At 45.5% G+C, this 22,376-nt stretch overlaps 1 protein-coding gene across 1 annotated transcript in view; it reads right to left on the bottom strand.

Moving 5' to 3' along the window:
* Nucleotides 1-20,886, bottom strand: part of IQGAP2 (IQ motif containing GTPase activating protein 2) — a 295,945-nt gene extending 275,059 nt beyond the window's left edge. Inside the window, exon 1 of the mRNA XM_059916596.1 lies at nucleotides 20,559-20,886. Coding sequence (XP_059772579.1) covers nucleotides 20,559-20,604 — 46 coding nt within the window. The 5' untranslated portion in view covers nucleotides 20,605-20,886. The remainder of the gene's footprint in view (nucleotides 1-20,558) is intronic.
* Between the last annotated feature and the right edge of the window lie 1,490 nt (nucleotides 20,887-22,376).

Here is a 22,376-nt window from a genome sequence, read left to right as displayed (position 1 = left end):
CTCGACAATAGATTGCCAAGAGCTTTAGGCTGCCCCTGCTCAGAGTGTTCTGTCATCTTCCTGGACCTATCTGCCAATTCTTCTTTAACTGTCAAGAGTTGGTGCTTATTAGAGCCTCACTACTCAAAGTGTGGTCTGCAGACCAGCCATGAGGGCATCACCTGGCAGCTTGTCAGACTGCAGAATCTCAGGTCCAGCCCGGCCCGCCTGAATCCCCAGTTTACTCCATCCTCAGATGACGCATATGCACAGGAAAGTGTGAGAAGTGCTGAGCTAGAGAACCCTCATTTAAAACGTAATGCTTTTGTCAGTATAAAAACCTGTTACACTAGTCATGGTAGAAATTTTGGAAAAAAAATGTCTTAAATGGTGGGAAAAAAGCATAATCCCATTTCCAGCAGAAAGACCTCATTATTCATGAACTCGTGAAAGGGGTCGGGGGGGGGGGGGAGAGCTCAGCTCACTTTATTTCAGAGCCAAATCTGGGAGCATGAAAGTGAGGCTATTTCATTTAAATCACTACCTATCATCACAAACACTAATTGGGCCAGTAAATGGTATTACAAAAGCTTAAGTTGAAGCTTGGCCAGAACAAAACACAGCAACGCAAAAAGAAACATCCATAAAACAGTTCTGTTTCTTTACCTATGGTAATGATTCTCAATGGGGGACATCTGGCAATGTCTGGAGACATTTGGGGCTGTCACAAGTGACTGGGAACACTCCTGGCATACAGTGTGTTGGGGATGCCACTAAACATCCTACAATGCACAGAACAGCTTCCCACAACCAAGAATTATCCAGTCAAAAATGCTGGAAGTACTGAGGCTGAGAAACCCTGACCTATCGAATTATCTACAGTGTCGTTTCCTCTTCCCTCTCAGTGCCCCCATCACCTACTGTTCACCCCACCAAGAAACCCACTCTCCACTCAAAGGCCTGTACTCCCCTCACTCAATGGTTTTCCACCCTTGCCTCCGACAGGAGCTGGCCTGAGTGGGTGACAGCCAGGGACGAGGAGCCGGGCCCTGTGCCTGTCACCTGCTCATTACCCATGCAGCGCAGGCCTGAGACCACCTATTATAAAATCACAGGCTGTGAGAGCGGGAAGGGGCTTAGTGATCTTCTGGCCCAGCTCCTCTGTGTATTAAAGGGGCTGCATCCCAGACGAGTCAGCACACAGACTGGTTCCTTTATAACACAGAGGAAAAGGAGCCGGGACTCACAAGGAATGCAAAGAAAAGAAACAATGGCACGGACCCCAGCATTTGAAGCACCCAAGCCCTGAATGGCAGGGCTCTATTTTTAGCTCAACTTTCCTGAAAAGGCACCCTGCTTCCCCTTTTCTAGAATGCCCCGGCATCCTCTCCAACAGTTTTGGCTTCCCCTCTCCTCCAAAGGTTGCTGTGAAGACTCTGTCTAGGAAAGTGATGATCATTTCACAGAACAGAGAAAGAGCCATCCTACTGGGCAGGGGACCATACGTCCCCGTGTGCCCAGAAATGGCCCAGCTGACATGGTTGCCTTGGCATAATTACTAGCATTCCTCTTCTCCCATAAAGGTATCTAGGTTTGGATGATGAATTATACTGTAACCTTTCTTCTGGGCATGCTATTCCCAGGGAGAACAAAGCTCCAGGCCTGGCATGCTTCTGCAGAGCACAGTAAGCCACAGACCTGAAAGTTAAGCTCATGTGTAATTATGCCTAATTTGGCCCTTGCTGGTGATGCGCCAGCTGACCGAAATTCTGCCCACTGAAATGACTGGATGCCGATGAAGGGAAACCCAGAACTGGGCACACACGCTCTCATCTTGTGACTCGAGGGTCTCAACAGTGAGGTTATTGGCACGGACCATGGGAAAACCTGCTCTCAATCTGACCCATGAAGCGAGTTACACAACAACTTCCAATTCAAATTCATTCCATCCTCCAACTCCTGACACCAGCACATGCGAAAAAGTCCTACTTCCATGTGGCACACAAACACTAACCCACAAGGTCTAAATGGTTGGATGAAGCCCATAGGCTTGGGAAAAAGAGAGCAGAAAAGCCAGGCCAGCAAGCTGATTCACTGGCAATTCATTTCATCACATCAACAGTTTCTACACCAGACGATATTATCCCAAGTCAGCGAAGTCCAGATGGGGAAGAACTTCTTATCTCACAAACAGAAGCAGTAATGTGAAAACTAACGTGGGTGGGGTCCCCCCCATTTTTAATGATTACAGGTCTCTCTAAGAGAAGTGAAAACTACAGAGTAGGAAACACAGTTCTACTTAAAACAACTGTTAACAATGTGATGTATCTCCTTCCAATCCTTTCCCCCATAGGAGTTAAGTTCTAAATTCACCACAGTGTATCCTGCTTTATCACTTTATTTTATAAGCACTTCTCCACATCATTCAAAACTAGTTTAAATTTTCTGTGGTTCTCCAATGGCAACATTAACAGCTGTCTGCTATTCAGACTTCAAAAGTTTATTGTAACAGAAGGTAGTAAATAAAGAGGATGGAGAAGAAAAAGGAAACTGAAGCAATAAAATTTTAATGAAGGATCCATCTCTCAAAATAGTCTTGGTCACCAGGGTTATGAGTTTCAAACCCCTCCTTGAATTCTGCTGGAATCAGTCAAGAGGCTTGCCCTGAGCTAGTACAAGCTCCAGATGGATCAAATACAGGGGAAGAAATAGCAAGGCAGGCACGGGCTTGGAGTCACTGCAGATGAGAAGGAATGCTCAGGAGGAAGAAGCAAAAACGGTCCAACTGTCGGTGCCTCTTCAGTGTCTAAGAATCCTTGCCTTCATGGCTGTCAAGACACTCCATCCGCTCTGCTCTCCTTCCCTCTAATCAGTCCTGCAAGCATGGGATTGAGGCATATCAATCCCGGGCTTCAGTTCACACTATCTCCTCTTCTGGAATGCTCCTTTCTCCACCCACTGAGCACTCTCTACATGCCAGGTACCGTGCTAAGTGCTTTACATTTGCATCCCATTTCGTTCTCATGATGCCATCAGATAGGTACCACTACTTCATCCCTTCATTCTGCAGGAGGGGAAACCAGAGCTGTATGGTAGTAAGTGACAGAACCAGGGCTCTGAGACACTGTGACATCTCGCCCATCAGAAGGTCAGCTCTCTGAGAGCAGAGACCAGCCCGAGGGGCTCATTTGTCAATTGAACACTTCACTTACATCTCACTTTCTTCCTAAGAGTATTTGAGCAGGTTAACAAAGATATGTGGGGGGCAGGGGGAGAATGTATAAATACAAAGAAATGAAATTAGGTAAAGGAAACATAAAAGCAGACAAGAACGATGAAGGCAGAGGGATATAAACACACCAAAAACAATGGGTAAGCCCTTCAAGAAGTCTACAGATAAGCTCCAAATTTGTACTTCTGACCTTTTATCAGTCAGAGCAAAAAACAGAAAGTGGATATTTGTAAACTTGTTATGGATTTATGGCAGAAAGTCCTGTTGCCATAAAAATTATGTTGGAAACAATGTATGTTTCAGCCATCCAGCCTGATCAAAGGACTTCTAAACGAGCCTATTTTCTGCTTAACTGTTGGCTAAACCTGCATGTACCGCAAAGTGAACTTGACAGAAACATCTCTAAGAAGAACCACACACTTCCCAGTTCTCTTATTCAGAATGCGCTGAATAGATTTTAAGTCACTGAGAGAGGATTTAAATTACCATTATGTGGTGCTTGCTCCTAAACAATGCTGTGATTACTGCTGTCTTCCTCTGACTAGGTAGTGCCCATCCAGGCACCACCGCCTTCTGATGCTTCCAAATCCTTTCTTTCATCTCCACTGCTTCTACACTTTTCCTTCTTTCATCTGTTTTCGTGCTGATATCTCAGCTTTGGTGATGACCAAGCATGAACTTGACAGCAGGCACTAGCCAACCCCACTAACTCACTGCCTCTCCCTGGCCATACGCATCACTGTTTTTTTGTTTGTTTACTTTTCTGTTTGCTTTGTTTTGTTTTGGCCACGCCATGCTTGTGGGATCTTAGTTCCCTGACCAGGGATTGAACCTGGGACCACAGCAGTGAATCCTAACCATTAGACTGCCAGGGAATTCCCTACACATCACTGTTCATGACTAGCTAAAGTCACTGTGCTAAAAAATTCACATGTCTGAAATTCTTCCTTTGCCCAAATTTAATGGCTCTACTGCATTGCACAGTATCCCCCCCAAATTCATGTCTGCCCGGAATCTCACAATGTGAACTTATTTGGAAATGGGGTCTTTGCAGATGCAATAAATTAAAATGAAGTCACAATAGATTAGGGTGGCCCCGAACCCAATGACTTATAAGAAGAAAAAACACCCAGGGATAACACCATGTGACCGTGGAGGCAGATATTGGACTGATACACCTAAAAGCCAAGGAACGCTAAGGACTACCGGCAACAAGCATAAGCTAGGAAGAGGCAGGGAAGGACCTCCCAGCAGAGTCTTCAGAGAGAGCGCAGCCCAGCCAACACCTTGATTTTGGACTTCTGGCCTAGAGAATGTGAGAGAATAAATGTCTCTTATATTAAGCCACACAGTTCATGTTAATTTGTTACAAAAGGAAACTAGTACAATGGCTAAAATGCTTTACCCAGAAGACACAGTACCAAGTACACAAAACTGACTTTTTAACTTGTATCCAACAGGTACAGCAGGCACAATGTCTGTAGTCACACTGCCCGGGTTCAAATCCTAACGCTGCCACTTACTAGCTGTGGGCCCTTGGGCAGTTACTTAACCTCTCTGTACCTCAGTTTTCCCACCTATAAAATGGGGATAATATTACCAACCTCAGAAAGTTGTCATAAGGGTTAAACTGGGTGATTCATAGAAAGTGCTCAGAGCCACGCCTGGCACCTATAAGCACTATATATTTGTTATTATCAGCATCATCAGAGGTTAAACTGGCAGAAAAAGGTAGAAACCAGTCCCTTCTTCTTAGAATTGTGTACACAATGCCCACCTCTCGTGGTCCTGTCCCCTCATAGCAGGCACAAAAAACCATGGGGTGTCTCTCCCAGGGCTGTGCACAGCAACGAGAGACCAGGGTTAAGATCAGGATCTTCCAGTGAAATAGGATTGTCCCAGTTTCAATACTTCCAGGCTCTTCTGCAGAGCCTAACCCTAACCCTCTTGTTAAATAATCCTAGGAACTCCACAAGTGATACTCAGCACACATTCCAAACTAATCATTAAGAGAGAACAACCAGGTGACATGGAACTAGACTGCTGATCTTGTAATGCTCAGCTCATTTCCAACCAGGGAGCCGAAGGATGACCAGCCTTCCAAAACAGCAGGCCGTCTAGTCCTGGCTCCACCTAAGCCAGGGACAATGAAGCCAGAATCCTCCAAACACACTTTCTTACTCTGGACTCCATGGCCCCAGCAGTGTATAAAAATGACCAACACTCACCCTTAGGAAATGGCTTCCCCTTACTTTCAGTCCACAGGTGTTCTAGAGCCCTTGCTCTCACAGGGTCCTGCCACCTTCAGCTCTGGGTAAAAGTCACCATGTTAGAAGCCTCTGTCTGCCAGCCACAAGACAGCCAAATGGAGACACCAAGTCTCGTACAACTCAATAACTCATTTAAAAAATATCAGCATTCCGAATAATACTTCCAAGGATGATTGGAATTATCTAACTAGCATCATTGAAATTGATGAGAGATATATTAATAGCTTGCACTCGGTGACTTCTCGGTACTAGACACAGCATTTTTATGTAGATTAATTCATTCAGTTCTAACTATTATTATCATCCCCATTTTACAGTTGAACAGCATGAATCAGGGAAGTTATGATTCTGCCCCAGGTCACACAGCTAATACAGTTGATCCTTGAACATGGGGGTCAGAGGACCCTCTGCAGTCAAAAATCCATATGTAACTTACAGGCGGTCCCTCTGTATCCATGGATTCAACCAACCGAGGATAATGTAGTACTGTAATATTTACTATTGAAAAACATACAAGTGGACCTGAGCAGTTCAAACACATGATTTTAAGAGTTATCTGTATTTGGAGGAGCCAGCTTAACAAATGAAAACAATACTCTATTTTAAAAATCCTAGGGGCTTCCCTGGTGGCGCAGTGGTTGAGAGTCTGCCTGCTAGTGCAGGGGACGTGGGTTCGAGCCCTGGTCTGGGAGGATCCCACATGCTGCGGAGCGGCTGGGCCCACGGCTGCTGAGCCTGCCTGTCTGGAGCCTGTGCTCCGCAACAAGAGAGGCCGCGATGGTGAGAGGCCCGCGCGCTGCGATGAAGAGTGGCCCCGCTTGCCGCAGCTGGAGGAAGCCCTCGCACAGAAACAAAGACCCAACACAGCCACAAAAAAAAAAAAAAAAATCCTATACACCTGGGATTTCCCTGGTGGCGCAGTGGTTAAGAATCTGCCTGTCAATGCAGGGGACAAGGGTTTGAGCCCTGGTCCAGGAAGATCCCACATGCCACGGAGCAACTAAGCCCGTGTGCCACAACTACTGAGCCTGCACTCTAGAGCCCGCGAGCCACAACTGCTGAGCCCATGCGCCACAACTACTGAAGCCTGTGTGCCTAGAGCCCGTGTTCCGCAACAAGAGAAGCCACCGCAATGAGAAGCCCGCGCACCACAACAAAGAGTAGACCCGGCTCGCCACAACTAGAGAAAGCCTGCGCACAGCAACGAAGACCCAATGCAGCCAAAAGTAAATAAATAAAATAAATAAATTTATATATAAAAAACAAATCCTATACACCCCAGAGAGGCAACCAGTTACCTCCCTTTGCACTACTTACAGAGTCCAAAGGCAACCTCTTGTCTATGGAGTAATACTATTTAAATTATCAACCAAAAGTTAAACTCTCTTAAAGGTTATGCATAATGTAAATGAAATGCTACATGCTAACCCTTGTCCTGCATCCCACCTGGGGTTGCAAAGAAGTAAATCTTGCCACATCTAGACATTGGTCTTTATCCCCTATGAAGAAGAGATGGATCCACACATGCCCTTGGGGTGGTAATCTGAACAGGAGGCCAGAGGTCTGCATTCTGAGTTCTCCCTTGAACTCAAAGATATTTTACTCTTCTGAGGCGTCAATTCACTTAATTGAAAAGGGAGGGATGTGGGGCAATTCCCTCCAAATTAAACATAGAATTACCATACAATCGAGCAATCCCATTTCTGGGTATACATGCAAAAGAAGTAAACTTTTGTTCATAGGTATATACTTGTACACCTATGTTCAGAGCAGTATTATTTGCAATAGCCAAAAGGGAAACTACCCAGGCTGTCCATCAACAGACGAATAAACAAAATATGGTATGTATGTACAAGAGAATAGTATTCAGCCTTAAAATGGAAGGAAATTCTAATATATGGTACAACTTGGATGAATCTTGAGGACACTGAGCTAAGTGAAACAAGCCAGTCACAAAAGGACAAATACTGTATGACTCCACTCATATGATGTATCTAGGGTAGTCAAAATCAGAGAAAGACAAAGAAGGGTGAGTTGCAGGCAATGGGAGGAGGGGGGAATGGGGAGTTATTGTTGAATGGATACAGTGTCAGTGTGAGAAGATGAAAAAGTTCTGGAGATGGATGGTGGTGATGGTTGCACAAAAATGTGAACGCACTTAACGCTACTGTACTTACACTTAAAAATGGTTAAAATGGTCAACTTTATGTTCTGTACTTTACGACCAACACATGTACACACAGAGAAAGGGGTTTTAATTAATTCAATGAATTTCAAACCTTGGCTGCACACTGGAATCTCCTATGGAGATTTTTAAAAATATCTATTCATCACCGGTAGTAACACGTTGGACATGGTGGACTTCTGATGTGATGCACTGGGAGGAAACACCGTCACTCATGAGGCTTTCATGCCAGGAAATGCACCTGGGCTTCTAAGGGGATTCAATGTCATTGAATTAAAAGGGAGTGGAAGCACTGTTCCAGCCTGGGCAAGAGTGAGGGGGGCATAACAGCCAAAGGCAATGTGAGAAACTTGACTGGACGCTGGATCCAAAATAATGGCTATAAGGTACAGTTGTGGAAAATCTTAGTGTAGAATTTAAAAGTGGATGGTAGACTTGAACGCATGGTACCAGTGGTTCGGAAGATGGGGTTGTGGAGGAGAATATCCTTGTTGTTGGCCTGTGAGATGCGTGAAGTATTTAGGGCTAAGCTGTCAGAGTCTCTGCAGATGCAACGGTGCGGCAGGATGTCAACAGCTGGTGAAGCTAAGTGAAAGGCATGGACATTCAAAGTATCGTTCTCTGTGGTTTTGAGGGCTCAAAATTTTTTTAAGTAAAAAATCAAAATAAAACAAAATAAAAATGTTTATGCCAGAGCTCTACCCCAAAACAAATAAACAGAACATCTGGGGGCTGGGATCCAGGGAATCAGTGTTTTCTTTGTGAAGCTCCCCTGGAGATTATAATGGGCAGTCAGGTTGACAACTAGGAATTAAAAGAGCTCTAAACCAAGATGTGATATTACGGCGTGTATAACAGTCAAAGATGTGCAATTAACCTAAGAGGGTGGCCCACTGTTGATACCCAGCGGCCCTGGGAAATTTCTTCAGTCCCAAATGATCCCAGCTGCCCTACCTTACACCCTTCCCTTACTTTTCTTAAAAATAAGCCACAACATTTCAACTTTGTAAAGAAATGAGCTCTATCAACAGACTAGGAAACAAGTGGCTCCCAAGCTTTATCCGCACCCCCCCATTGTAGATTTCCTGTGTCTCATAAAATAGTTTCCCTTTAAGAAACATTCTCCTATAGCAGAGGTCTCAAAGACACTCTTGAAATGTCTTTTCAACTTTGAGGCAACTACTATTCCCTTATGTTTTCATTATTTACACTGCCTAGTAAGACAAATGTTCAGATAGATAAGGAAGGATCTGGCCAAAGATTATACACTAGGATTTAGAAAATTTATATCCCAAACATATTGCGACCCAAAGCAAAAATTTTGCTTTTCAAACTGGAGAAGGAAGGGGGGGGAAAAAAAGCCTCATTTCAAACATGGGTCCAAAAACAGCCTATGTCATAAAACTGAAGTGGCACTGCCTTTGAGGTAGGCAATGGAGTGATGAGCCCTTTTCAACACTAATAAGACTACCTGAAAGAGGTATTCACGTAAGCAGCTAAATTACCCCACACCCCCCATATATAACACTTGAACAGTTTTCAGAGCAATCTCCCGTACCTCACACCCCTTTTGAGGTAAACATAAACCCACTTCTCAGATGTGTAGACGGAAGCTCAGAGAAGCCATACCCCATGCCATACAATAAGTGGCACCTCCACCTAAGCCCTCAGATGCTAGACACCGCCCTTGCCATCACAGTGCCCCATGACTCTCATCCCTCCAGGGTGACAATACTTCCATTCCAGCTACCTCAGTTTTACAACATAATGCAGGGGACGATGGCAGCTTCCAAGGGGAAGACTCACCTTGCTCTGTCTGTGCACTGTTCACAAATGTTTTCCTCCCAATTTGAGTGGTGAAGGTAGCAAATGCCATCTCCAGCTGAGGGACACTCCGAAGCTTCTTATCCATTTTATATAAGGCTCTGCTCACACTTTACCCGAAGGCATTTAGTCTGCAAGCCCCGGGTAACTTCCATCATACACAAAGCATCCAGCACCTCTTGTTGAATAAAAAAATAATGAGTGGTCTACCTCGGTGAGGCTCTTGAGAGTTCTCCTGAGCCAGGAGAAAAATCCCCTTTTATGTCAACCACCTTTATTTCACTGTGAACACTATTTCTTCATTCACTGCCTTATACAAGTCGGCTTCCCACACATCTTCCCTTCACAAATTTTAAAAACTTTGATTAGCTCCTGCCCATCTGGGATTTTTGCCTATCACCGCTCCCTACTTCACCTTGCTTATCCTTATGGTTTTCATCAACCTCTCATCATCTCGATCCCAACTACAACAGCTTAACAACTAGAGCATCATGGACCTCTCAACACTTTAGCCTTTCAATCTCTGTCTCTCACATAAGCATGTGCACATGTACACACACACACACACATACACACAGACACCTTAGAAAATTAGATCTCCACTGAATCCTTCCCATAATAACAGACCTGTTTTTCAGACTCTAATTTTTTCAAGGCAAAGTTCATAGCTAACAATAACTTTGTATCTCGAGTAGCAAAGGGTAACTGTTCTAATTTTTCTAAGTATAAAAACATTTCTGAAGCAACTGACAAAGGATTAATCTCCAAAATTTACAAGCAGCTCAGGCAGCTCAGTATCAAAAAAACAAACAACCCAATCCAAAAATGGGCAGAAGACCTAAATAGACATTTCTCCAAAGATATACAGATTGCCAACAAACACATGAAAGAATGCTCAACATCATTAATCATTAGAGAAATGCAAATCAAAACTACAATGAGATATCATCTCACACTGGTCAGAATGGCCATCATCAAAAAATCTACAAACAATAAATGCTGGAGAGGGTGTGGAGAAACGGGAACCCTCTTGCACTGTTGGTGGGAAGGTAAATTGATACAGCCACTATGGAGAACAGTATGGAGGTCCCTTAAAAAACTAAAAATAGAACTACCATACGACCCAGCAATCCCACTACTGGGCATATACTCTGAGAAAACCATAATTCAAAAACAGTCATGTACCAAAATGTTCATTGCAGCTCTGTTTACAATAGCCAGGACATGGAAGCAACCTAAGTGTCCATCAACAGATGAATGGATAAAGAAGATGTGGCACATATATACACTGGAATATTACTCAGCCATAAAAAGAAACGAAATTGAGTTATTTGTAGTGAGGTGGATGGACCTAGAGTCTGTCATACAGAGAGAAGTCAGAAAGAGAAAAACAAATACCGTATGCTAACACACATATATGGAATATAAAAAAAAAGTTCTGAAGAACCTAGGGGCTAGACGGGAATAAAGACACAGACCTACTAGAGAAGGGACTTGAGGATATGGGGAGGGGGAAGGGTAAGCTGGGACAAAGGGAGAGAGTGGCATGGACATATATACACTACCAAATGTAAAACAGATAGCTAGTGGCAAGCAGCCGAATAGCACAGGGAGATCAGCTAGGTGCTTTGTGACCACCTAGAGGGGTGGGATAGGGAGGGTGGGAGGGAGACGCAAAAGGGAGGAGATATGGGGATATGTGTATATGTATAGCTGATTCACTTTGTTATACAGCAGAAACACACCACTGTAAAGCAATTATACTCCAATAAAGATGTTTAAAAAAAATAACTAAAGAATGTATTATGCACATAAAATTAATAAAGTGTCTTTTTTCTTTTTCTGAAAAAACAAAACAAAAACAAAAACATTTTTATAGTAGAAAATTTGGAGAAGAAGAAAACACACCTTTTTTTTAAGTTCACCCATTATCTCATTACCTAGAAAGAACTACTGCTGACATGTTGAATGACTTATATGCCAGACACTGGGGATACAGCAGTGACCAAAAGACACAGTTGTGACCCTCATGGATTTTATTCCTGTTCTATTTTATCCATGTTACTCTCAAAGTCATCAATGTAGTACAATTTTTTTTAAATAAATTTATTTTTATTATTTATTTATTTATTTTTAGCTGCATTGGGTCTTTGTTGCTGCGCGTGGGCTTTCTCTAGTTGAGGTGAGCGGGGGGCTACTCTTCATTGTGGTGCACAGGCTTCTTGTTGGGGTGGCTTCATTTGTTGCAGAGCATGGGCTCTAGGCGCATGGGCTTCAGTAGTTGTGGCAAGTGGGCTCAGTAGTTGTGGCACACGCGCTCAGTAGCTGTGGCTCGCAGGCTCTAGACCGCAGGCTCAGTAGTTGTGGCGCATGGGCTTAGCTGCTCCGCGGCATGTGGGATCTTCCCAGACCAGGGCTCGAACCCGTGTCCCCTGCATTGGCAGGCGGATTCTTAACCACTGCACCACCAGGGAAGTCCCAACGTATTACAATATTTTTCAAAACACATTTGCTTTATTTTTTGAAAGGTAATACGTGGTAAAAACAATTCAAATAATATTCTCACCCTTGCCCTCAGTCTCTCTCCCCAAAGGTAACCTCTAAAAAGATGTTTGCATAACCTTCTAGAGATATTCATGAGTACATAGGTTAAGTCTATCTTCCCTGTTTGGTTGCTGGATTTTGTCTGTCCTACTCAACAGATCAAAGGTACACATTTTCAGAGATTTCAAAACTACTACATAGAAGCACATTATAAGTTCCATTTCTTTCTCAGAGTTCACCTAATCAAATGTGCAAAGCTAACAACCAGAGTCTACTTTGAAGAATAATACGTAAGCACAATCCTCCAAACTGTCGGCCAATTCAAACTGACAACAGCATATATTCTATCGCAGAACTCAGGAGGAAAGCTCTGAAACTGTCCCCAGAATCAGTGCCAAAGCAAGGAAAGGACTCATGTATCCCTGGTTCTCATGGACAGATAACTGTATCTTTATACATTCCCTTTATTTTATTTTATATTTTAAATTTTATGACTTTAAATATTACAACTCAATCTTTAAAAAAAAAACTGAGGGAGGGAGGGGTAAGAGGCCTAAAAAAAGCATAAAGGAAATAAAAATGGACAAGGCTTGAGGCAGTATGGTATAGAGTTCAGGTAATTTTAAGCACTGGATAATTTTAATCTAGAAAGAAGGCCTCATTCTTTTTAAATGAGTATTTTTTCCTTTGGAAAATAAAAATCATTAGTAGAAACAGAATGAAACTGAGAGCCTATTTGTGTTAGCTACGTAATGACCATTTCTCGGAAAAACTTCCTAAGAGTGCAATACGAGCAAGGCTCTGGATTTGATATGGGGGGAGCAGAGTTTAGGGGGTGCGTGAACGGAGAACTCATATTCCGTGAGGCTGATGATGTGACTGACATCTTGCCGGGCCTCTTACCCCAACCCTGGGAAGCCTGCCTGGTCAGCCCAGGGCAGAGGCAAAGAATGTGGAAGTGACCGACATACCCAGGGACCCAGGTAGGAACCAGCCAAGTCTGGCTGATCTCAATGCTCCCTTCTGGGGGAGATGAGGAGTAGAAGGGTCGATAGGAAACATTTGTATGAAACTTGCTGGAACAAACAAAACAAAACAAAACAAAACAAAACCCTGGTAGAAGAAAGGGGGAAGAGCAGAATGAATGAGTAATCTGAACGTGGGGACACAAGAAGCAGCCAAGATTCTCTACATCCAATGGCTCCAATATCCCAATTATTCCTCTAAGTTGAGCTTCACTGGCCCATGAACCTAAAGTTTCACTATCTTTCTAGAGGCAGTAAGGCCTGAGGGATGTCAAATGAACCCAGCACACTTCCTCCTCCTCTTGCTCAACCCCCTTCTAAATCCCCACAGTACTAGGTTGACCAGAAGGTCGGAGGACCCACTCATCGAAGCCAAACCCCACAATCTGAATTAGGCATGAAGATTAACACTTATTTCAAGCAGCTCCTTCCTATCTCGATACTGTCATGAACCCTTGGGCTTTCAAACCAGCAGCAGCAGCTACGATCAACTTAACCCTGAAATGAGACAACAGGTTGCTTAGTAACTGCAGAATAATTCCTCACTCAGGTATGCTAGTGACAATCCCGCAACCACTTTTAAGATGATAAAACAATGCAGCGCAGAAATCCAACCCACCATCCAACTTTATTTGTTAACAGTCAGCAAAAGAACACGTTAGTTGTTTTTTTTTTTTAAGTATACATGAACAAGAATTTCATCTCCACCCAAACTGATAGACTGACTCCACTTCCATACAGATAACTATTTTCCCGTTGAGTATATACGTTCAAGAAAGCATGGGATGTTTATGTCAATTATATCTCAATTTAAAAAAACCAAAAAAACGTGTATGGGACCAAGATTTTAAATCCGCTTTCTGCTAAAGTGAGAAGAGGGCAAGGAGGTGGGGAGACAGGCAAGGGGCAGCAGAGATGAGGGCAATACTACTGCCACCCCTCCCCCACCAGTCAAGTGCAGGCACTATGGAGACACATTCTGAATGTGCACTGAATCATTTAACCCTCTGAGCATGCACTTTCCCATCTGCACTTTAGAGGGGAGGAAACGGAGGCATAGAGAAATTAAAATAACTTGCCCAGGTTCCACAGAGGGTAAAAGCAAATTTAACTCAACATTAAATATTTGCCTGGCAGTCAAACTCTTGAGATTATCTTTAATTTAACAGATAATAGAAACAAGTTCCTCATTCAGACCAACAGTGCAGTGCTGACACTTTAAGCAAAATCTGTCACAACAGCAAATATTGACTGAGTGTCTTCTAGGTACCAGGGTTTCAGGTTACCAGCTAGGTACTGAACCTAAGCATTACTTACGAATTTCAAACATCTGTTGCTTCAATCACATGCAAATCAAGTCCATTTATATGAAGATGACTAAGGATCTGCCTTAACATTATATAAGATTGAGTTCATATTGGCAATAAAATGAGAAGTGAGCCAAAATTATCAGGAACTAATCTGCCTTAATGTGCAAAAAATGATATAAAAACATCTTTCTTTAGAGATTCAGGAGTAATGGAAAAAGCAGAACAATTAAAAGTCCTCTTTGGGGATCCTAAGCAAAAAAATCAGAGGAATGTCCTCCTATCTTTAATCAATAGAAAACTAAACAGGTCAGTAGTTTTCTGTAATGTGGGCATGACCTAGGTGCACTAATTCCTATCAAATAGTATCTCTGCTAACATACTCAACTGCTCTCAAAGTTGTGAATGAATGAAGAACACTTTAAGTTGTCCTGGATAAAAAAAATGGAGGGAAGAGACAACTTTCAACCCTTACCGTCCAGGCCCCGCCTTGCAAGGATTAAAGTCCAGAATGGCCAGGATTGGGACCTTCCTTATTCCACAAACAGGTTCCCCAGCTCACTCAGCCTTCCCAATGGCTCCAAAGAGCGCCACCTCCCCCTAGAGATCCTTGGGGAGTTGATGTCACTTAATCCCTAGTTAGTGGAGATTTGGCACTTTATCTTCTAAATCACATTTGTTTCCCAGAAGGGAGAAAAGCAACCTTAATGCCATACCGAAACAGATCCTATAAAATAAACACAAACCTGTACAGAAATCAATGCCGGGGTTTGTACGCCGTGCATGTGTGTGCTCAAATCAAACACACAAGGCATACTGTAAATAAAGCATTTGGTAACGTGCTCACATGTTTTTACTTACATGACAAAAACTTGCAAGCACTGTGGAGAGGGTAATCTGTGTATTAGGAATGCTTTTTCACCCTTGCACTAGAGCAGTGCATCAGAAGCCCTTGTAGGACACCACCACCACCCCCCCACCACCCCCGCCGCCGCCCTGACTCAGGAGGTCTGGGTGGGGCAGGGAATTCGCCTTTCCAACAGGTTCCCAGGTGATGCTCTACAGCCCTTGCTGCTCCAGGAACTGCTCCAGGAAAGCCACTGCACTGACTGGAGAAACAGCTGTCAGCGCCTCTGGGCACCTTGGAAAGAAGGGCCATGCACAACCCATGATTGTAAAGTTAAGGGAGAGTCCAGTGAGAGTGTAGTCAGATCTGAGGGCCTGCTAATGAACTGGAAACTTGGCATTAGCCACTTTCAACCAAACTGAGATGTTCTCCTGTGACTGCCCTAAATCTCCAGTGAAATTTGATTAGTCAAAATTGCCATTAAGTAATGGAGAGTAAGAGGAAAAAAAGAGGGAGAAGAAACCCTACCCTCTAGATAATTTCGTTGTCAAGATCCTTGCCCTGCTGTAACTACACCTTTTTTTTTTTTTTTTTTTTTTTAAAAACCTGTTTTCAGAGAATTTACGTTCTGAAATGGTTTGGAGTTAGCTGTCTGTCTCCCTGGCTGGAGTCTGTTAGGCTCCGGTGAGGGTCCAGACCTACCTCTCTTTGTATTCGTTGGATGCCACCAGTTCCAGAAGCATCATCATGATTTACTTCTAGCCTATCCCAAGTGGAACTATCTGACCAACCTGGCAGTAAAAATAATTCCCCAACCTAGAAGCATGGTGAAGGGGCCTCTGAGCAACGAGAGAGAGGGCACCCCCTGACGCACACATCCCCAAACCTCACCCACCCTCCTGCTCTTTCCAACCCCATGCATTCCAAGCACACCTACCCTTCCCACTTCATCAGGCCACTTGCCAATAAAATGTAATGAAAAGTTTAAAAAAAAAAAAAAAAAAGACCTATCAAAGAGCGAGATACTTCAGTGAGAGACTAGATTAAGCTACTCTTAGGACAGCTCTGCCTTTTGTTGCCTACAAATAAAGGATTCCATGATAAATTCCCCTCTGGCTACACCTCCCTTCCACGGCACCCATCCACACCTCCTAAGCGTCAGCCCCACCAAAATACCCACGCAACGAATACACGGGAACGCCTTTCAGTTTTCCCTCTGGTCGTGGTCACAACCTTCATGAAGCCTTCCCATTTCCCCACCCAAATCCGTCACTCTCGTGTCTTCACTTCCACAGAACTTGGAAGTACACTAGTAAAAGTATAGGCATTACTCTTCATCTTCCAGATTCTCTTATAAGCTGTAAAGCTGTAACCATCTCAGTCATTTTTCCTTCATCCGCAATGTGCTGTACATGTTAGGTGCTCAATTGATTGACGTCACTACAATGTGTTTAGCACTATGTGCCAGGAACCACACCAGCCACTGTCACAGGAATGGAAAACACCATCCTTCAACGTGTAAGAGGAAACCCCAAGGCTACTCAGGCAGTTAATGGCCAAGTCAGGATTTAAACTCGGATCTACTCAACACCAAAGCTTTTGCCACTTCACTGACGCCATTCTGCCTTTCAAGGGAGAAAAACGAAATGGAACACTAAAGTGAAAAAGCCTCGGCTCACTGGTCAGTCAACCCACTGCAAACTTCTGCTTGATTTCTCATCAACCCTAGACTTTAAGGCATGGCCAGTATATGTAATAATGTGTGTTTTACAAATTACCCTATTTGGAATCATTGGAGCATGCAGCTATATTATGGAAAAGCCTTTCTTTCATTTCAGTGCCTCACAATGAGACAGGATGTTTCTACATACACATAGAATGTTCTAATGAAGCCTAGATGTACTCTATAAAAAGCCCATGTATTCTTTGATACTTTTCCTTAGAGGAAAAAAAGCAAAATAAACTCGAGAGAATACCACCCATCTTCTTTTAAAAGAGCACACTATCCAAATGGCTACAGGTTTCTGCAGTTTGATAAAATCAGGACAAACACCTGAGACAGAGAGAAAGGAGGGGCAAAGCCCCCTTTGATGAGTCAAGAGGGGCAAATGGCAACAGCCAGTGAGAAAAGGCTTCAGGGTCTGACAGCACTGGCTTCCAAACTCCCTCTGTCACCAGCTAGCTGTGTGGTTTTGAGACAGTATCAGGGGTTTCAGCTTCGGGAAAACCCCTGGCCCTCTCAGAGGTCATAATAAGCAGGTGATAACAACAGCACATGAAACACACAAGCACTTGGTAAATTCACCAACTTAAATTCCACACCCCACGCTTAAGTGCCTAACCTGTAGGACTTACCTGACTCCGATCAGAAGCTGAGTGGCCTTTGTTTCTCTTTTGATTACCATGAAGACTTGGTAAGCATTAGATCTGCCTGTATACTAGCCTTTTAAATAAAATGAGCTGCTGAAAAGCTTATGGAATGGGAAGATGAGGGGCAAAAGCAAACCAATGGTTCCCTAGAGGAAAAAAAGGGTTCTGCTAACACCTTAAACAACACTAAACTCTCCAACAAACTGGATATTACAAGCTTAAACTCTCCCAAACAAGTCATTTGGGCTAAGGGCATGTGTAATTAAAGTTAAAAGCATACTAAAATAACACTTTAGCTGGTGACCTGAAAGAACCTTTTGAAAAGCTCAACCAAAACATTAGTGCACGTAGGAGGGACTTGACTTTTTGTCTTTTACAGACAGCATTGCAGGGCAACACCGCATACATCCCTCTGCTTTCAAAGGAAAGCACTGATAGACGGTTAGAGCCAAGCTGCCCTGAACACAGATGTATTCAATCCTGTTTTACACACCTGAGTTTAACAGTTGAGAACTTAAATTTCTAGTACTGGGAAAGGGATAAGAGGCTTAGTTGTGTTGACCACCGAAACACACCAGTTACCAGGTGATTCAGAAATCTCACCATGCAGACCAGAGCATCAGTCAAAAGCTCAGAGCATCAGCCAGAACCTTCCCCTGCAACACACACATAAACACACCCATGCTGGGCTTATGCTACACTTTTAAAGAGAAGCAAATAGTGAAACACTTATCATTTACAACGTTTCTCATGAAAGGAAAGAAGTTTTGCAGAGGGTAGAAAACCACAATTCCTGCCACAGACATATTGATTACTGACCCACAGGAGCCACTTAAATGCTGACTGGATCATCAGTGATGAGTGAAATCATCTAAGTCTAGTCACAAAGCCCCTCTTTGCTATCGCTGGTCTTTTTAACTCTCAAGTAACTGGAACAAAACTTTTGACAGATCATGGTGGCAACATGTTTTCAGAACTCCTTTGGCAACTATATCACAGTTTGTTACAACAGCACAAAAATGATTTTGCAAATCACACCTATGCATAAGTTTCAATTAAATTTAGTTTTGACTGTAGAAAGATACTCTGGTTGTAATATAATATTCTACTCACGTCTAAATTAGTATAGCAGCTTCACCCTTTTCCTTTCTCCATATCTTCTCTGCAGAATTACATTAGTGAGCTAATATTTCATCTTTGTTCTACAGTAACATCTCACAAAATAACTTCCAACAAGATGGCACATCACCTATTACACCAGACTCGTGAGAAAAGTTGGACGAGAATTTCCAAAAAAAGTGGCTATGTGCCGATGTGCAATGCTCTTCATGCTTGTGGGATCTGAATCTCCTAGACTGCCGCTTCTAAGAGCGCTCTAAAACTACAGGTGCATTCAATGAAAACCAAGCGCCATCACAAGACGCTCATGCAGGGAAACAGATGGAAATGCCATATTAATGCACCGCGTGCACTGCAAGTTTGCCCAGCACACTGAACTAGTGAGGGATGACACACGCCAAACAGATCATGGTTTAGAATGTGATATCAAAACGCATTTTAAAATTCATACTCGCCTAGTTTCTACCCATTGTGGCCATCTTATAATTTGACACAGTGAAGCTACCATACATTCTGGGAGCCTGACACATGAAGGACTTTCACCAATCTGAAGATGGTTGACACCACTCTGGATGAGCACATCCCACCGCAAGGAACTCTGCCCTCTGTGTGGTTAGGCAAAGTGCAAACTAAGGCGGCAAAGGGCAGGGCTGGGTTAAGTGTTAAATGCATTTCCCTAGAGTACAGAGGCTGCAGCTGACTCCTCAGGCTGCCTCCTCACTGGCTGACACAGAAAAGGTCACCTGGGAAAACTAACTTCTCATCTCTGCTGCTCCATTCCAAGACTGGCGGGGAGGAAAGGGAGGGTGAGCGCGTTGACCACTCCCCTTTATTAGGCAAGCCTGTGACCCTCACAACCAGCCAGAACCACAAACATGCAGCAGCGTTCACCATCTTAACCCAAACCTGGTACCCTTGCCACCAAGGCCAGCCTGGGCAAAAGATTAACCTGTGATCCGCCACAGGGATCACTGACAGGGCCAACCCCGTTGAGAGAGCGTGCCAACTTTCTGTTTGTTTTAAAGGAAATACTTCCTGACACATGTTTGGTAAAGACTCTGAACTCTGCACATGAAGCCACGTGGTTGGTTCTAATCTGGCTCTATCCACTCAAGATCCGCCAAAGCAACCTCTTTCCGAGGGTAGACCCTGGCTGGGTAATCGACACTATCTCATTCAAGTCACGCGGCTCCAACCGGATCCCGGGGAGCCCAGAGCCGCGTCCTGTCCCGGCTGCAATCCTCCCGCGCGCCGCACGGGGGGGGACTGGGGAGGTGCCCCTTTCAGCTGCAGCAGGAAAGGACTCGCACCTGTGGGGCCCAAACTGGCTCTTGCGGCCCAGGTGAAGCCCGAGGGAGCGGGGTAGGAGGAGACGCCACCCCTTACAGGAAAGCCGACGTTGCTACTAGCAGAATGCGCGGGCACACTACTTGCGGAGCCCACCTGCAGCCACAGCAAACAAACTTTCCTCCCCTTCTGAGTTGGAAGAAAAGGGTCCCTTACGCCACCCCCTGGCCCGAGCCGGCAGCGTCCAGGAGCTCCGAGGGCTCCTCACCTGATACCCTTAAACACCCAACTTGGTGTGTCCCAGGGTGCAGACCCAGCTCTGCCTCGCGCCACGGTGGGGTGTGCGGGGTAGACGATTGGGGTGCCAGCTGGGGATTAGGAATTTGTGGGGAGAGCGGGAGGACGCCGCTCACTAGCCTTTGCAACTCCAGCTCCCAACTTTGCCAGCCACCCGGCCGCTGCCCTCCGGTTCCTCCGCGGCGCGCACCCGCTCCCTCGGTTTCTCCAACCCTTCCTTAGGGAGAGAGCTCCCCAAGGCCGGCGGAACCCCGCGCGCCCGGCGCACTTACAGCCGTAGCGGGGTCTCTGCCGGGACGGCTGCTCCTCGTGCGGCATCCTGCGCGGTTCCGGGGGGCCGCACGCGGCGCGCCCCCCGCGGCTCCCCTCGCTGGCCAGGCTCGCCGCTCCGCGCCCAGCCGGCGCGCTCGTATCCGGCCTCTCGCGGCCCTCCCCTGGCCGCCCCGAGATGGGAGCCCCGCTCGCTCGGTGCTCCCTCGTCAGCGCCCGCTGCCGCCGCCGCGCGCTGACACCGGAGCAAAAGTGAACTCTCCTCCCTCGCTCGCTCCGGGCCGCCACCGCCGCCTCCCAGGCAGGTTTCCTTTCTCCTACAGCCCGGCCCCGTTATCCACCGCGGTGAGAGCGCGCGCCGCGGCGCAGCGACCTCTACCGCGCGCCGGGCGCAGCGCCCTGCCGCCTGGACCCGCCCCTGTCCGGCCCCGCGGCTGGAGGAAGGGGCTGCACGGGCCCTGGGCCGGGATCCCCTGCCACTGGGGCCCGCGGCCGCCCCGCCTGCTTTTTCACTTGTGGAGCGTTTAGAGGGTGGAAGTGAACCTCTGCGGAGAAGAGCAAGAAAAACCGCAGAAGACACAGCCAGCCCCAGCCGCCCAGGGTGTTGCTCAGTTACAAAAGGACAAACAGCGCGGTTCCTTTCCTCTGGGGAGATTGCGCCTTGACTTTTTTTTTTTTTCTTTTTTTTCTTTTTTCCCCTCGAACGTTGCTTCTGTGACTCCTTGTCTACAAAATACAGGGTTCCCCTTTCATGACCAGAAACTGAGAGTGTGTGTTTGCTGGAGGGACAAGATAAACACTCGCCGAGCAACCACTCAAAACACAACTGCGAGTCATCCTCGGATCACCTTGGGCCCGCTCCCCTCCCCCAAGTACGGAACTGTCGCCCAGCCCAGCTGGGGTCGCACACCACAAAAACCTTTTCCGGCTTAGCTTTTAAGGAAATTAAACTACACGTGGCAGTTTTTAAAGATTTTTGGGGGGGGGGGGTTGTTTTGTTTTGTTTTCATGCAGTCACCTGGAGCTATTTTTCTCTTTGTGCCTCAGAGTGATAAGATCTGGAGGAATGTGGGACTCTTCTAAACCCGTGTCCTCACCTGCTTGTCAAATGTGGAATGTGTGGGTTGCTAAATAAAATAATTGGCTGGCTAAATAAAATAACTGGAGTTATAAGAGATGATTTCGTTGGAGAAAAGGCGGCATAGTGACACTAACCATTTTGAAGTCTGCAAAGATAGAGGGTGGCCAGCTGGTTTCCATTTCACATGGGAGCTGCAGTCCTCAAACTTGTTGAAACTCAGATTCTGGGGGCCCACCCCCAGAGTTTCCAGTTCAGTTGGGTCTGGACTGGGGCTCATGAATCTGCATTTCTAACAAGCTGCCCTGTAATGTTAGAAAATAAGCAGGAGGGATCTCAGCTGGACTCAGGGGAGTGTCTTCCGATGGGAGAGCAAGGAGGTTCTATCCCACTCCCCTGGTTGGAATGGGCTCAGTGGGGCTTTTCTCCCTTAAAAAGCAGATGCCTCGGGCTTCCCTGGTGGCGCAGTGGTTAAGAATCTGCCTGCCAATGCAGGGGAAAGGGGTTCTGAGCCCTGGTCCGGGAAGGTCCCACATGCCGCGGAGCAGCTAAGCCCATGCGCCACAACTACTGAGCCTGCGCTCTAGAGCCCGCGAGCCACAGCTACTGAGCTCACGTGCCACAACTACTAAAGCTCGTGCACCTTAGAGCCCATGCTCTGCAACAGGAGAAGCCACAGCAATGAGAAGCTCACACACTGCAAGAAAGAGCAGCCCCCGCTCGCCACAACTAGAGAAAGCCC

The sequence above is a fragment of the Balaenoptera ricei genome, chromosome 3 (genome assembly GCF_028023285.1).
Source record: "Balaenoptera ricei isolate mBalRic1 chromosome 3, mBalRic1.hap2, whole genome shotgun sequence".
NCBI classification, from domain to species: domain Eukaryota; kingdom Metazoa; phylum Chordata; class Mammalia; order Artiodactyla; family Balaenopteridae; genus Balaenoptera; species Balaenoptera ricei.
Note: the sequence above shows the minus strand (reverse complement) of the source record. Positions and strands in the feature narration are given on the sequence as shown.